The sequence below is a fragment of the Poeciliopsis prolifica genome, unplaced genomic scaffold (assembly GCF_027474105.1).
Source record: "Poeciliopsis prolifica strain line A6 unplaced genomic scaffold, Auburn_PproV2 SCAFFOLD063, whole genome shotgun sequence".
NCBI classification, from domain to species: domain Eukaryota; kingdom Metazoa; phylum Chordata; class Actinopteri; order Cyprinodontiformes; family Poeciliidae; genus Poeciliopsis; species Poeciliopsis prolifica.
In genome coordinates, this window is record NW_026562438.1 from 1229860 (window position 1) to 1245892 (window position 16033).

At 46.9% G+C, this 16033-nt stretch overlaps 2 protein-coding genes and 1 pseudogene across 9 annotated transcripts; 1 reads left to right on the forward strand and 2 right to left on the reverse strand.

Moving 5' to 3' along the window:
- Positions 1-303: 303 nt before the first annotated feature.
- On the reverse strand, positions 304-7951 carry LOC129351029 (zinc finger protein ZFP2-like). Of its 8 annotated transcripts, none has more exons than XM_055019802.1 (10): positions 7711-7951; positions 7186-7249; positions 7020-7099; positions 5814-6454; positions 4895-5203; positions 4386-4467; positions 4046-4284; positions 3535-3621; positions 3286-3451; positions 304-1063 (listed from the first exon to the last, which is right to left on the reverse strand). In XM_055019802.1, exons 3-10 carry the CDS (start codon positions 7051-7053, stop codon positions 462-464), a joined length of 2160 nt encoding a protein of 719 aa, XP_054875777.1. In that variant the 5' UTR covers positions 7054-7099; positions 7186-7249; positions 7711-7951; the 3' UTR covers positions 304-461. The 8 variants fall into 8 exon arrangements, with proteins under 8 accessions (XP_054875777.1, XP_054875776.1, XP_054875771.1 ...); XM_055019801.1 differs by having other exon boundaries at positions 5814-6499; positions 6743-7099; XM_055019796.1 differs by lacking the exon at positions 7020-7099 and having other exon boundaries at positions 5814-6499; positions 7186-7269; positions 7732-7951.
- Positions 7952-9154: 1203 nt separating this feature from the next.
- Positions 9155-10379, reverse strand: LOC129351026 (28S ribosomal protein S12, mitochondrial-like). Its single transcript, XM_055019789.1, has 3 exons — positions 10235-10379; positions 9731-9781; positions 9155-9604 (listed from the first exon to the last, which is right to left on the reverse strand). The coding sequence occupies exons 2-3, from the start codon at positions 9777-9779 to the stop codon at positions 9222-9224; spliced, it is 432 nt and encodes a 143-aa protein (XP_054875764.1). The 5' UTR covers positions 9780-9781; positions 10235-10379; the 3' UTR covers positions 9155-9221.
- A 510-nt stretch (positions 10380-10889) lies between these two features.
- On the forward strand, positions 10890-15689 carry LOC129351025 (ectonucleotide pyrophosphatase/phosphodiesterase family member 7-like; annotated as a pseudogene).
- The last annotated feature ends 344 nt before the right edge of the window (positions 15690-16033 follow it).

The window sequence follows — 16033 nt, forward strand, 5'->3', positions numbered from 1 at the left end:
GAGGACCAGAGGTCAGAGGTCGGTTAGTGTTCACACCTCACAACCCAATCAAAGCAAATCAGACTGGAAACCAGATTTGGGTTGAACTGGGAGAGAAGTTCCCACCTTCAGGAAACTGGAAATGGTAATAATAAGAGAATCTAGCACGGCGCCACCTGGTGGACGCCTCAGTACAACAGAACCAGCCTGGTGGAACCAGCAGGGAAGAACTTTTACACCCCAATCTGGAAGTTATTGGTAATTAAATGACCTCTGACCTCTGGATCAATGAGATTCAAACTCTTCATCAGAAACTTTCATTTGGATCAAATTTTTATTGTGGAGAATCTGACTATTTCGTCTTGGCCGGTCTCTCACCGTGCCCTTGAGCAAGGCATCGACCCATCAGACCGGAGTCTCTGCTTTGTTTGGCCCTTCTGAGCTCCTGTAGGAAGTTTAGCAGTGAATCTGTCGAGGTGACCTCATTGGGTTTTGGTGGACTGTGCCGCCGCCGGGTCGAGCTTTGGCTTGTCGGATTCGTGCTTCCTCATGTGCTTCCTGAAGATGCGGGCGCCGCTCAGGTTCTTCTTGCAGACGCTGCAGTAGTAGGGTTGCGCGTCAGAGTGCACGTCGATGTGGTAGGTGAGCTCCAGCGCGCGGCTGAAGCTCTTGCTGCACAGCGGGCATTGGTAGCGGACGCCCGAGTGCGTCAGCTGGTGGTTCTTCAGAACGCACAGCTGCTTGAAGGTCTTGGGGCAGAGGGCGCAGCGGAAGGGCCGGGCGTCGGTGTGGACGCGCTGGTGGCGGCGCAGGGCGCTGGAGAAGGTGAAGCTCTTGCTGCAGACGGCGCAGGTGAAGGGCTTCTCGCCGGTGTGGATGCGCTGGTGCTCCGTCATGTGGACGTGCTGCACGAAACTCTTCCTGCAGGTGGGGCACTGGAAGGGCCGCTCGCCGGAGTGTATGCGCAGGTGCTTCTGCAGCGCAGAGGCCTTGAAGCAGTCGCGGCCGCACACCGGGCAGCAGCTCTTGGATTTTCCCGTGGAGCGGCCGTCTGCTGCCGGGTCGGAGCTGATCTTTGGACCTGCTGGAAACACAAAGGGTCGGTTAGGAGCTGCCGGGTTTGACACGCTGCCATATGGAAGCTCTGTTGACGCATTTCAGAAAGACTTCAGTGACCTCTGACCTCTGATAATGTTCTGATCCGGTCCTGAGTCAATTCATTCCTAAACAATAGCATCTCAGTACTAAAATTATCCTATAGAAGGCTAACAGTAGCTTACCCACAGCTAATGCTAGGCTATCACGGCTAACAGCCATCAGATGAAGTAGCCATGCTAGTCACTAGCTCCTCCTAAGCTAATGCTAACTGATTTCCTCCTCAGCTATCAGTGCTGCTCCATCAATCGAACTGGCAGCTTCAGATGAGTAGCCTCCTGCTACGAGGAAGTAGCCTCCTGCTACAAGGAAGTAGCCTCTTTCTACGAGGAAGTAGCCTCCTGCTACGAGGAAGTAGCCTCTTTCTACGAGGAAGTAGCCTCCTGCTACGAGGAAGTAGCCTCTTGCTATGAGGAAGTAGCCTCCTGCTACAAGGAAGTAGCCTCCTGCTACGAGGAAGTAGCCTCCTGCTACGAGGAAGTAGCCTCTTGCTATGAGGAAGTAGACTCCTGCTACAAGGAAGTAGCCTCCTGCTACGAGGAAGTAGCCTCTTGCTATGAGGAAGTAGCCTCCTGCTACGAGGAAGTAGCCTCTTGCTATGAGGAAGTAGTCTCCTGCTACAAGGAAATAGTTTCCTACTACAAGGAAGTAGCCTCTTGCTACGAGGAAGTAGTCTCCTGCTACAAGGAAGTAGCCTCCTGCTACGAGGAAGTAGCTTTTTGCTATGAGGAAGTAGTCTCCTGCTACAAGGAAGTAGCCTCCTGCTACGAGGAAGTAGCCTCTTTCTACGAGGAAGTAGCCTCCTGTTACGAGGAAGTAGCCTCCTGCTACGAAGAAGTAGCCTCTTTCTACGAGGAAGTAGCCTCCTGCTACGAGGAAGTAGCCTCTTGCTATGAGGAAGTAGACTCCTGCTACAAGGAAGTAGCCTCCTGCTACGAGGAAGTAGCCTCTTGCTACGAGGAAGTAGCCTCCTGCTACGAGGAAGTAGCCTCTTGCTATGAGGAAGTACTCTCCTGCTACGAGGAAGTAGCCTCTTGCTACAAGGAAGTAGCCTCCTGCTACGAGGAAGTAGCCTCGTGCTATGAGGAAGTAGTCTCCTGCTACAAGGAAGTAGCCTCCTGCTACAAGGAAGTAGCCTTTTGGTACGAGGAAGTAGTCTCCTGCTACAAGGAAGTAGCCTCCTGCTACGAGGAAGTAGCCTCTTGCTATGAGGAAGTAGACTCCTGCTACAAGGAAGTAGCCTCCTGCTACAAGGAAGTAGCCTCCTGCTACGAGGAAGTAGCCTCTTGCTATGAGGAAGTACTCTCCTGCTACAAGGAAGTAGCCTCCTGCTACAAGGAAGTAGCCTCTTGCTACAAGGAAGTAGCCTCCTGCTACGAGGAAGTAGCCTCCTGCTACAAGGAAGTAGCCCCCTGCTACAAGGAAGCTGCTACGAGGAAGTAGCCTCTTGCTATGAGGAAGTAGACTCCTGCTACAAGGAAGTAGCCTCCTGCTACAAGGAAGTAGCCTCCTGCTACAAGGAAGTAGCCTCCTGCTACAAGGAAGTAGCCCCCTGCTACAAGGAAGTAGCCTCCTGCTACGAGGAAGTAGCCTCTTGCTATGAGGAAGTAGACTCCTGCTACAAGGAAGTAGCCTCCTGCTACAAGGAAGTAGCCTCTTGCTACGAGGAAGTAGCCTCCTGCTACGAGGAAGTAGCCTCTTGCTATGAGGAAGTACTCTCCTGCTACAAGGAAGTAGCCTCCTGCTACAAGGAAGTAGCCTCTTGCTACAAGGAAGTAGCCTCCTGCTACGAGGAAGTAGCCTCGTGCTATGAGGAAGTAGTCTCCTGCTACAAGGAAGTAGCCTCCTGCTACAAGGAAGTAGCCTTTTGCTACGAGGAAGTAGTCTCCTGCTACAAGGAAGTAGCCTCCTGCTACAAGGAAGTAGCCTCCTGCTACAAGGAAGTAGCCTCCTGCTACGAGGAAGTAGCCTCTTGCTACGAGGAAGTAGCCTCTTGCTACGAGGAAGTAACCTCAGAACTAATGAACAAACGGACCGGATCAGAACCGACCCAGCCTGCTTTACCAGTCTACTGGGAAATCTGGACCTCAGGAAGAACCATGTGAACCGGGTCGGAACCGGGTTGGAACCGGGTCAGAACCGTGGTCGTACCGCGGCGCTCCGGTTCCCAGCGCTCTTCCTCTCCATCAGAGTTGATCAAACCGCTGACATCCTCTTCCTCCCGCTGGTTCCCACCCTGGTCGCCATGGTTACCGGCAGGCTGCCCGGCGCCAGGCACGAGGACGGGGTCAGAGGTAGAGAGGTCACCGGGTCGGCACTGGAGGGAAACATGAGGAGAAGTTTCAGGCTCAACCAGAACCTTAAACCAGTTGGAGACTGGTGAGTTAACTGGTTCCTCACCTCTTCCTCCACACCTTCATCCTCCTTCCTCATCATCATCACAGTTTTCTTCTTCTGGCCGCCGGTCCGCATGTGGAGCCAGAACACCTGGAACAGAACCCGGGTCGGTCAGCAACATGGAACCCAAAGCAGCTGCTGTCCAGATCAGTACGGAGAGAAATCTGGTCCAATACTAAACATCACATTTACGCAGTTTGTAGTTTTTCTGATTGTTTTAGACACTGGCTTTGCTCCACACTGACCAATGGGAACGCAGCTCCCAAGGTTGACAAATAGGAATGTGCCTTTCTGCCCCCCACCGACCCCCCCCCAAACAAAATATGTAAAACGTGATTTGAAAACAATAGAATTTGTAAAACTTGAAAAATTTTAATCTGAAAAATGTAGGTTAAACTATTGATGTTTTGGCTCATTGTTCTTCCATCAAACCATCTGGAGGTCAAAGCTGAACCACTGAAACGTGGATCAGACAGAAACTGTGAACCCGTACAGTTCTGATGGTTCTGGTCACCTTGTCGGCCGGGTCCGGCAGCCGGCCCTCCCTGATATGGACCCTCATGTGTTCCCGTAGCAGGCAGGGCTTCAGGAAGCTCTTGGAGCAGATGCAGCAGCTGTGGTTTCTCTTCTTCCTCACCGCCAGACTCCTGCAGGTGGTCGGGGTCTCTGGGCCCGGCGGTTCCGGTCGCTGGTTTTCTGAGACTTCCTGGGCCTCCAGGTTCTTCTCTGGCTCTGTCCTGGCAGGGATCGGTTCTGTAGAACCAAAAACACAAGTAAAAGAGTCACAAACCCAACACAACCGACAGACTTCTGGACCCAAACGCTCCCTGAAGCCAAAGTTGTGATTTTCTCACCAGTCAGTGAAGGCAGTGACTCGTTGCTGCGGCTCTCCACCTGCAGGGCGGCGCTGGTTCTGTCCAGAGGCTTGTCTGGGATCTGGAACCAACAGAAGGTAACAGGTTTGAACCAGAACCAGCAGGGAGTTCAGATCCAAACCCATAGGAACTGTTCTGGTCCATGCGCCTCCAAGGCTTAGCTCCTCCCCACTCAGTTCCTTCAGACTAGCCAGCAGCAATTAGCAAGCAGCTGCTGCTCAGAGCAACTTTGTGTTAATAGAGGAACCATGTTGGGATGACTTCCTGGAGGCGGAGCCTAAGGAAAAGCAGGAGTTTAAAGAGACAGAGGACCAATTTCAAGGTGGTAAATCAGGAATAACTTTTTTTGTCATATTTAATAAAGTCAACATTTTCATAACAACTGAAGGTAACAGACCTGATTGTGCTATAAAATAGAAAACACATAATATTGCCCTTTAAATCAGCTGGAGTTTAACGTTCAAACCCTGCAGTTTCTCCCTCCTCACCGGTTCTGGCGGATCCGGACCGCCAGACGGTACGGTGTCGGGCCGGTGGTTCGGCCGGCTGTGGATCTCCTGGTGCTTCCTCAGCGCTCTCAGCACAGTGAAGCGCGTCTTGCAGACGTCGCACTGGAACGGCCGCTCCCCCGTGTGGGAGCGCAGGTGGTCTTTCAGCCGGGACGAGCGAGTGAACGAGCGGCTGCAGACGTCGCAGGAGAACCGGGTCGCGGCGTGGTACCGCCGCTCGTGATCCTTCGCCTCTTTGACGGAGGAGAAATGCTCCTGACAGAGGAAGCAATGGAGGGCAGCTTCTTCCTGCAGGATCAGAGAAGTTTTAGCTTAGCGCTTTAGCACGCTTGCTAACTTTAGCACATTTAGCTTCTCTCACTCAGTTTTCCTAGATAAATTTGAAGGAGCTGATTTCCTGGGCTATGAGGAAAACTTTCATTTCAATAAAGTTTGACATCTGTGTCAGGTCTTGGTTAGTAGCACTTAGGAATTCAGAGCAGTAGTTTATATTCACGCATGCTCTTATTTTGAAGTATGATTACAGATGAACTCTAGTTCCTCTTCCCAAATTCTTCACTGATAAAGTGAATGATGTCATTCTCTACCCAGAATGCATTGCAGTACGTCCACAGTGAACAGTCTAAACTCTCCTCATGCTTTCTGACTGAAGCGCTACGGTGGCTAGTTAGCAGCAGAGTTAGCAAAACTCAGCAGGTCGGTGCAATGACAGATTTGACGTTGCACATAATTTAGATACACTAAACAGCATGTTGATAAAATGCATAGAAAATTAATATTTATGTTAGCCGTACAGCATTGGTTTTCAATAGCTACATATTGGTATGATGCATTAGCAGAATGGTTCACACTTTACCATTAGCTTCCACTAATTCATTTCCACTAATTGACCTCTGACCTTCTCCAGGGTTCCATCCGCATGTTTCTGCAGGTGTTTCTGCAGGTGTTTCTTCAGGAGACTCGGCCGGTTGAAGCTCCTCCCACACAGTGAGCAGGGGTGGAGTTTGCGTCCCGTGTGGTTCCTCACATGATCCCGGAACGACGACGCGGAGGAGAAGCTTTTCCCGCAGAGCGAGCAGGAATGCTGCTTCTGCTCCTGGTGGGTCTTCAGGTGGTCGGACAGGCCGCTGCGGGAGGCGAAGCGTTTGGGGCACAGCGAGCAGGAGAACGGTTTCTCCCCCGTGTGGGTGCGCTCATGCTGGACCAGGTAGCGGCGCTGGACGAAGCCACGCCCACACAAGGAGCAGCTGAAGGGTTTCTCCGGGGAGTGGATGAGGAGGTGGCGGCGCAGGCAGCCGCGCTGGGCGTAGCTGACGCCGCAGTCGGGGCAGGAGTACGGTTTCTCCCCAGTGTGGACGCGCTGGTGCACCAACACGTTCACCTTCTTGGTGAAGCGCTTCCCGCAGACAGAGCAGCTGTGCGGCTTGTAGCCGTAGTGGGTGGCAACGTGGTCGGCCAAACGGGCCGGGCCGGCGAACTCCCGGCCGCACAGCGAGCAGCAGTGGCGCCGTTTGGGTTTGGGTTGGTCCGAGGCCGGTTCTGGAGTAGAGCAGAAACTTTGATGGTCAGGAGGCATCTGCGGGCCTGAAGGAACCAGAACCCAATTGGAACACCATCAGAATGCGATCAGGACCAAAACCCGATCAGAACTTTCACGCTCCAGATCAGAAGTTCTGATCATATCTAAACAGAACCGGACCAGATTCTGATCTGGTTCTTTGCAGACTTTCCCATTTCTATCATTCATCTTTCTAAAACGTTCTGATCGAACAAATTGTAAAACTAACATCTCAGCTCCTTATTCTTGAAAGAAAATGTTGTTTTCACCTTTAATCTGTTTCACTGATGGTTTCAGTTGTTTGGTTTTTATTTCTGTTTTATTTCCGGTTTCTGCCTTTTATTTTGTATGTTTAAAATGTCTTCCAGTTTAATGTTTCTGTTTAATTAAAGGTTATTGTCTTGAACTTTCACTTTATGCCGTTATCAATGTATTAGTTGAAAATGGCCGCCTTCTTTTCTTCCTGCAGCTCTACTCTTCCTCTCTCTCTCAGGCTGGAACCTGAGCAGCTCCACCAATCAGGAGCCACGTCAGAGCAGATCCCACCTGTCTCTCCTCCTATCAGATCCTCCTGTTCCATCCACCTGCAGTTATTCCAGTTCAGCTCTTTTCTCCTGACTTAGTGTCTACAAAATATAATAAGGGTAGAAACTACTAAGAATGCCCCAGATGTGCTGCTGTTAGTGATGTTTGGGGTGAATGCAGCTCTGACCTTCGTCTCCTCCTTCCTCCTCTTCCACCTTCACTTCATTCATCATCTTCTCTCATCTAGGCCTCTGGAAAAACACACATTTCTCTGAAGGATAAAGAAACAGAAATCACAGCTTGATCTCAAACATGTGATTTTAAAGCACTCAAATGAAAAGGTGCTTTACAGCAACAACATCTAATAAATAAACAATACTAATCATCACAATATAAAATATTCCAGCTGTTAAAGGCAACATACTGACTCTACTTTGTGGTTTATTGAGATTTTTATTGAGATAAATGAACCACATTAACCATTATTTAAACCATCTGGCAACAAACAGAGCTTCAGCCAATCAGAGAACACAATGGAGATCATTTCAGCCAATCAGAGAGCATTAACAGCTATCACTATTACGCCGCCAGCTAATTAGCTAATAAAAGCTGATTTATCTTCATTAAGCCTCAGCGCAAAATCAGAAGCAAACCACAGCAGCAGAATGTAAAGTAACTGTAGCCGAAAAATATCCACAACTGCCTCTTTTACCGTCAGAAATCCGGTGCTCACCGGCCCGAGCAGCTAGCATGGAGCTAACAGGAACAGTTCGAGAGGCTCCGACAGTTGAAGGTCCAGTTTGTTTCGTTTAAAGACGTAAACCGTCAGTTAACGAGTTTCAGAGATCCGGGGCTTCATGTTGGAGGTTTTCTATAAACGACAGCAGACAAGAATGAAACCAGAACCGAAACAACTGCAAGTAAAAACGTAGAAACTGGAGCTCACGGGCTCAATGCTGCCACCACCGGCAGGAGGGCGGTACTACAACAACAAACGAAGCGGTATTAACAGTAAAATTAATTTCCTTTTAGAAGTTAATGTAAATTTTATTTTTTATTCCAAATAACAAAGTAAGAACATTTTTACTTATGTTTTGTATGGTAGTGTGATGATTTACCTAAGAGGAGATATATATTTGTTTTTGAGACAAATATTTAAATGAATGAAACACTTTAAAGACACATTTAGTCTGTCATTGCCTGCAGACTCAGGAACTGTTTCATACTGTTAATACTGAAGAAAGTTATTTTTTCAAGGAATTTCCTTTATTTAACCAGATAAACCCCACTAACATCTGGATCTCATTTTCAACAGTGACCTTGGCAGAAATCTGCAATACAGAGCAACCAGGTTACAGAATAAAACTAATGGCGTTAAAAGAAGTTAAAAAGCAGGAGTTGTGTGTTTGTTGTTCTCCTCTTTCCTCTTCATGTCAGATCTGCTCAGAATATGGATCAGTTTCAGAAATTCACTAGCTTTTGCTTGAGGTGAGTTTTATGCTATGACTTCAACATTATTTTTATTTTATTTGCATTTTGGAGCATTTCTGTTATAAAGTTCAATATGAATAAAAGTGACATTGAATATTGTTGCTGTGGTATTTCTGAAATATAAGTCAGTTCTGACCTCTGTCTAGTCAAAGTAAATTCTGTTTGTCTTTGATGTGTTTGCAGATACAGATGTTTACACCTCTAAACAAATCAACACTGGCAGTAAAATGAACTCATGCCGATCATATTTAGACTGTATTCAGCCTGTTGGATGAACTGGCTGCTCTTCACATTCACATCCATAAATAATTACTTCAATAATTATGAACCAATTATTGAAATAATTGTCAGCTAGTTTAGTAATCAGTTAATTAACTGGAGTGTAAAGTCTCAAAGATCCTTTTCTGAAAGAATACTCAGAACATTAATCAAACCAAATCAGTACAAATGAATCTATACATTTCACATGTAATATGAAAAACATTGTGATACATACAAACATATATATATATATACATATGTTTATATATATGTGTGTGTTTCTATGTAGTCAAATCCATAAAGGTGAGAGCTAATTAAGTCTGAAACCTTCTAGCTGACAAACTTCTTTCATTATTAATAGCAGATTGAGTCTTGTTCAGTTTCAGGCAAAATCAACTCAAGTGTGGAACCAAACAGTTTTTATTGATCATTGATTATCAAACATGAATCCGGCAGCATTGTGGGCCTCATCTACTGCTTCTTCTTCACCACGTGAGCACAGTCATATTTTCCTCGAACCACAGTGAGTTTGACTCCGGGCAGGTCCTGTTTTCTGCCCCCCTGCACCAGAACCACGTTGTGCTCCTGCAGGTTGTGTCCCTCCCCGGGGATGAACACCACCGCCTCCTTCCCGTTGGACAGCCGCACGCGGGCGCACTTCCTGTTGGCTGAGTTGGGCTTCTTGGGCTTCCGGATCATCGTCTTCAGGACGACGGCTTTGAGCTGTGGCCGGCCGAATGTGGCGCCCAGAGTTTTAGGGGGAACCTTGGGCTTCCCCTGGCGGTGCATCTGGTTGAGAGTAGCCATGGTTCTGGAGAGGAGCGGCCCGGTCCAGGAAGAGGAGACCCGGGTCGCTGCAGACACAGAGAGCTGCTCATGTTTTACCCAGAAGAATTCCAGCATTTCTCTGTAGATATTGTTTCAGTTTCTGTCCAAAGCAGAAAAACATTTTCATCTTCAGCCTGCAGGAGGAAACTCACCGTGAACCAGCAGCTCCAGCGCCGGTCTGAGGCTCCAGAGGGAAGACATTCCTGGAACCAAAACCATCAAACTCAGAACCGGATCAGATCCAAACCACACAGGATTAAATCATCTCCGCTCCTGAAATGATCCTTTATTCATAATGTCCTGACAATCCCTAAGTCTCCCTCCAGAAATATTTAGAATAGAATAAATCTGACCCATATTATCATTTCAGATTTCCCCAAAGCTCATTTCAAGGCCGGTCCAGAACCAGTCATCAGATTATTCCTGCTTGGATTCACTGCCTCATGTCTCAATAGTTCAAAATCTGTTCAAACATCCCGAATTATGAAGAAACACCTACAGAATGTAAGTTATTTTCTAAAGTCTCCTCTGGAGCATTTTATCAGGTAAAACACATTTCTCTTCATGGAGTCTGGTTAAGCTAACGGCTGTTAGCTAACAGGTTAGCTAACCTGTTAGCTTTTACTCCGACTCTTCCGTCGTCTAAAGCTACAAACCTGCTCAGATGACCCAGAACAACCAGTCCGAACCGAACACTACTGTGAATCCAGAACCCGATAAAAACATTTCATTTCACACTGAAATGAAGGACATCACGCCGCAGCGAATGACAGGAAGTCCTTTAGAGCGTAAAGAAGCGCTTCCGGTACTTTTAACGACAAAATAAAAGATGTAATTTCAAAATAAAGGATTAATTTTCTTTGAAGGCTCGTGAGATCAACTCAAGTTAATAGTAAAGCTGTTAAAGTTTATATAAATCTCTTTTGAGCATAAACAGAGCAAATTAAGAGCTACAGGTGTGATAATTGAGATTAAATCGATGAAATATTGTCTTATAAAAACTTGTTGTGGAAAATTTACTGCCAGAAATTTTAATTCTCTCTGTTCTTCCTCGTCTGCCTGGAGACAGGTCAGTCCATCACAGGACAGAACTTCAGATTCTCTGGTCTTATTATTGATCAAAATATCAGCTTTAAGAATCTGATTGGTCCAGATGTATAAACACCAATGAGCAGCTTTCAAAGTTCATCTAATCATTAAAGTCGGTTCGGATAAGACCCGTTAGTTCACAGTCAAAGGTCTGATCCCCCATCAGCAGATCTGTATCAGGAACTCTTACTACTCATTAACCAGGGTCACCTGCACAGGTGAGCGCCGGCCGAGCGCCAGGCAGTTGCAGTGAGGCTGAAGATGAGGCTGGAGATCTTCCTCGTGCTCGTGGCGGCGAGCGGCATCGGCGGGAAGCCGCTGAGCAGCCAGGAGGAGAAGACCAAGCTGCTGCTGGTGTCATTCGACGGGTTCAGGTGGGACTACGACCAGGACGTGGACACGCCGCACCTGGACCGCATGGCCATGGACGGGGTCAAGGCCAAATACATCACCCCCCCCATGATGACCATGACATCGCCGTCACACTTCACCACCATCACAGGTCTGGAGCGCCGCCGGACGGCCTTAAGCCAAACGTAATTACAGCAACAATTAGTTATGAAGAAGAAGAAGAGCTTTGTCAGTCCTCCAGGGGGAAACTGACATTTCAGGACAGAGCAACAGAAACCAAACGTGAAGTCCCAGAACGGCTCGGAGGAAATCAGGTTCAGGAACCAGGTTTCGGTTCTTCTGTCAGCCAAACGGTTTCATTAAACCACTGGAAACAAAGCGCTTTGGTCTCAATCCTCCGGAGGCTGTCTGCGCTCCACCTTCTACTAATCTACAAAAATTGGCGTCAAGCGTTTTGGTTTGTGCAGCAAAAATTTTAAAGATATTAATACAAATGTTTCCAGAGGTCAGGAAAGGTCAACCACCCTCAAACTTCTTCAAATCAGACAAAACTGATGTCAAACAACCCGACTGTTTGAGCAGAAAAGGTTGTGTTTGTGCTGCTTTGATGTTTTTTATTAGCATGTTTAAAATGTTAATAAAAAATGAAAATTTTTGCTGCACAAACGTTTGACGTTGAATTTGTTAGATATAAAGAAGGAGCTGGACTCCAGTCTGAAAATGATCCGGTCCTGAAGCGCTGCAGACCAGAAACAGCTTATAGGAAAAGAAATGTAATCTAATCCTGTATTCTTAGATTATTTCTGGATTATTGATCACTGCTTATCAGCGTTATCAGCTGGTTGAGTTCATCTTCCTTCACTAAGTGGAGATTTATGGCTGCATTAGATACAATCAGATGTTTGCTGATCAAAACAGGAAGTGAAGGTTTTCATTTAAATGCGACTCTTTGTTGAATCACTGGATTTTCACCTCAGCAGGCCTGAAAATGTTTAAATGGAGAAACTTTCCGGCTCTATAAGAGTCATACAATTCAGATTCTTGAAAAATATATATTTTTGTGCAGAACAATTTGCTGAAGTATTTGTTTTTGTTTAATGTTGCCACTTATTTAATAAAAAAGGCTATAAAAAGAAGATCAATATGAAATCCATCTTTCTGCAAACGGATTTGATTTAGTTTACAAATCGTTTTATTGACGTCGTCCGTCAGAGACAGAATAAGTTTAGTTGTGAAGAACTTTAAACTCACTGCTTCAGATACAATATTGTGAACATGAGTCAACTGAACTCCAGCAGGGGGCACCATTTGTTGGCTGAAAACTAAAACCTGTGTTACTGGGACTGAACTGGTGTGTTTGGTACCCATGTTGTTTAGTTGCACACAAGTTAAATTTTACATGATCATCATGATGATGAGTCCTTCAGGGGCAGTAAAGAAGCATAATGTTTCAATCCCGGACGAGCCCCCTGTTAGAGATTATGCTGAGTCACAGTGAAAAATGGAGACTGAATACTGATGCAAGTAAATATTTAGTAAGCAAAAAATATTTAAACTAAGCATAAAAATGTGACGCTAAGTAAATCTTTAAATGGCCCAATTTACCTGAATTCAATCTGATCACCACTGCTTCACTGAACAGCCAAATCTGACCACCAGATGGCAGCATTACAGTGGAGCACAGAGTCATTTCAGAATCACAGAGCTAAATGTCTCGTCTCAGGTAGATGGATTGAAGACCACGAAGTTGTCCACAACTTAATGTTCAACGAAACAACAAACCTGAAAGTTCCCTTCAAAGAGACCCTGAAGAGGTCGGAGTGGTGGGACAACGGAGTGCTGCCGCTGTGGATCACGGCTCAGAACCAGGCAAGTCCACGAGCAGCTGGAAACTCAGACCCTGTAGCCCTAAACTCTCACATATTCATGAGAAAACGAACTGAAATGTGACCGAAGAGGAAACTTTGAAAGATATTAGTAACGTTATCACATTTCTTAACCATGTAACTCCTAAAACGGAGGATTTATTTCACAGATTAGTTGAAATAAATACGGTTTTACACCTTTAAGGAGACTTATGAGTCGAAGGTTTTCCAGTCAGTGTCTGATGAAAATGTTCTCCGTAGATGGATTAAAATTTCCCAATTTAATATCTTCAAGCTTTGCAAAACAGAAAACGTTCGAACATTTTACATCATCCTTGACTGTCTAGTCCAGGGTGTCAACATCCAGTCCTGCAGGCCTGCTGTCCTGCAACCTTTAGATGAGTCTCTGCTGCACCTGAATAGAATAATGAGGTCATTAAGGCTCTGGAGAACCAGGAGGAGGGAATGAAGCCGTTTCATTCCTGTTTGGATCTGTGGCTCATCTAAAAGCTGCAGGACAGCTGGAGGACTGGAGTTTGACATCCTGGTCTGGTCTATTAATGTAAGGACTAGACCAGGGTCCTTACGTTGCTTTTTAACTAGCCAGTATTTGCATCCCCTGCCACATGGTTGAGAAACATGATAATGTTACGAATATCTTGTAAAGTTTTCTCATCAATATGAGAGTTTACAGCCAGAGGTCAGGAGTTTCTCAGCATCGGCTCCAAACGACATTAACCAGTGAATCAAACTGATCTCCTTCCTTCAGGGTCTGAAAACCGCTTCGTTCTTCTTCCCGGGAGGGGGCGCCGCCTACGGGGGTCAAAGGGTCAACAGAGTTCGGATGGCGGAGCCCGGCCACCCTTACACCAATGAGACAGAATGGCGTGAGAACATCGACACGGTTCTGAGCTGGTTCTCAGAGGAGGACTTTGACCTGGTGACCCTGTACTACGGCGAGCCGGACTTCGTGGGCCACAACAAGGGGCCGGACCACCCGGACAGGAAGACCGTCATCCAGCAGATCGACCGCACCGTCGGCTACCTGCGCCACGCCATCAGCAGGCACGGCCTGGACGACAGCCTGGACGTCGTCATCACCTCTGATCACGGCATGACCGCCGTCAAGAAGCGGCCGCTGGTGGACGAGATCGTCCTCAACAAGTACCTGAACCTGCTGGAGCTCACCTCCTTCGAGATCCTGGACTACGGCGGCTTCGGCATCGTGACGCCGCGGCCGGGGAAGGACCAGGAGGTTTACGACGCCCTGACCAATGCTCCCAATCTGACCGTCTACAAGAAACAGGACATCCCAGAGAGTTTCCATCTGGGAGAAGCAAGCGGCTGCCGCCCATCGTGGTGGTGGCGGACCTGGGCTTCAACCTGAACTCGGTAAGGCCCAGAGGTTCTGTAAGGCCCAGAGGTTCTGTAAGGCCCAGAGGTTCTGTAAGGACTAGAGGTTCTGTAAGGACTAGAGGTTCTGTAAGGACTAGAGGTTCTGTAAGGCCCAGAGGTTCTGTAAGGCCCAGAGGTTCTGTAAGGATTAGAGGTTCTGTAAGGTCCAGAGGTTCTGTAAGGCCCAGAGGTTCTGTTCTCCTCGGCTTCAGAAAGACTCGTTATCGTCTCTGTTCCCTGAACGATTTCCGATTCATTCATTTTGCTAGTGATGACATTAATGGTCCCTACAAGACGATTCGTTTAGCTGAAGTCCAAACTCCAGCATTTCATCATCGATCTTGAGATTCATCTTTAAATCTGAAGCAGTGGGAAAACCTGCTAATCTGCTAAAAGTAGCAGAATTCGGATTATTTTACAGCAGATTGTAAAGAAATAGTGTAAATTTAGCACCATGACAGTAATGTACAAAAATGGATATTTGTATTTAATTACAAGTAAAATATGCAATTTCGCCGTAACGACCACGATGCCAAAGCTTTAATCCCAGATTGAACGTCAAACAGCTGGAGGTGATGGAGACGCCATCTTCCTGCAGTTCATCATTAAATACGCAGAAACAAACCAACGCCAGCTGGCGAGCTAGCAAGGCTTCATTAGCAGGTAGTTAGCGGTAGCCTCAACGGCAGAATGCAATGAAATGCAGGTTCTGGTTGCAGAGCAGCTGAGGTCAAAGGTCACGCTGCCTCTCTGTTTCTCAGAGGTTCATCGTCTACGTGAACAAAGGCGACCACGGCTTCCACAACGGGGAGATGGACATGAAGACCATCTTCCGGGCCGTCGGACCGAGCTTCAAGCAGAACTTTGTGTCCGACCCGTTCGACAGCATCCACATCTACCCGCTGCTCTGCAGGCTGCTGCGCATCCAGCCGGCGCCGCACAACGGGTCGTGGGGGTCACCGAGGTCATGCTGCGGGCTGCAGGTGAGTCTGCTCCGGCCCACTAGAACCACAACCAGAACCAGAACCACAGATTAACCCGGGTTTGTCTGCAGGGGAATCCCAGAGGTCCGGTCTGTCTGCCACTCTGCTGCTGAGCGTCCTGCTGGCCAGAGTCCTCTAACCAGGCCAGAACCGGGCCAGAACCGCTACCTCCACATCCAGCTGCAGAACCACTGACGACATCAAAACGGACCAGTGGTTCTGGTACCAGGACGATACGCCAGGATTCTGCATGAAGCTTCTCCATTTTTCTTTAAAATCTTTTGTTTGTGAAACGAAGCGTTTGGACCAGAACCAAACCAAACAGAACCGAACCGAGCAGAACCGGCCTGTCGGCTCACCTGGATTCAATAATTTAATTTTTACACTAAAACATGAAACTAAACAGATGAATAAATAAATGAAGAAGTTCTGGTTCTGCTGGTTTCTTCCTTTCTACTGTCGCCCTCTGCTGGTCCAGAAGTGAACAACTCAGAAATATTTATGATCAACACAAGAGATTATTTTTCATAAATTCTGATTTTAATAACAACCAGCTTTAAAAGGAACTTCAAACTATATTTCTTCATTTTCCATATTTATACAAGAGTCGCTTCATCCTACAAAATGTATTTTCTCTTGTAATTAATTTTGTTCTAAAATATGAACATTAAAATAAACTTAAACTGTCAGCTTTCATAATAAAACATTTTATGTTAAATTTAGAAAATTGTTTTGTGTTTCTAGGGCTTTTATTTTGGAAAACATGTCAGCC

Bases quoted from the DNA above. Each gene is read 5' to 3' on its own strand.
- LOC129351029 (XM_055019796.1), bottom strand. From the start codon at position 7,231: ATGATGAATGAAGTGAAGGTGGAAGAGGAGGAAGGAGGAGACGAAG. The intron at 4,468-4,894 runs GTGAGGAGGGAG...TGTTGGTTCCAG, and splicing joins GTCCGGATCCGCCAGAACCG to ATCCCAGACAAGCCTCTGGA. The intron at 4,285-4,385 runs GTGAGAAAATCA...TTGGTTCTACAG, and splicing joins GTCACTGCCTTCACTGACTG to AACCGATCCCTGCCAGGACA.
- LOC129351026 (XM_055019789.1), bottom strand. From the start codon at position 9,779: ATGTCTTCCCTCTGGAGCCTCAGACCGGCGCTGGAGCTGCTGGTTCAC. The intron at 9,605-9,730 runs GTGAGTTTCCTC...CTGTGTCTGCAG, and splicing joins GCTGGAGCTGCTGGTTCACG to CGACCCGGGTCTCCTCTTCC.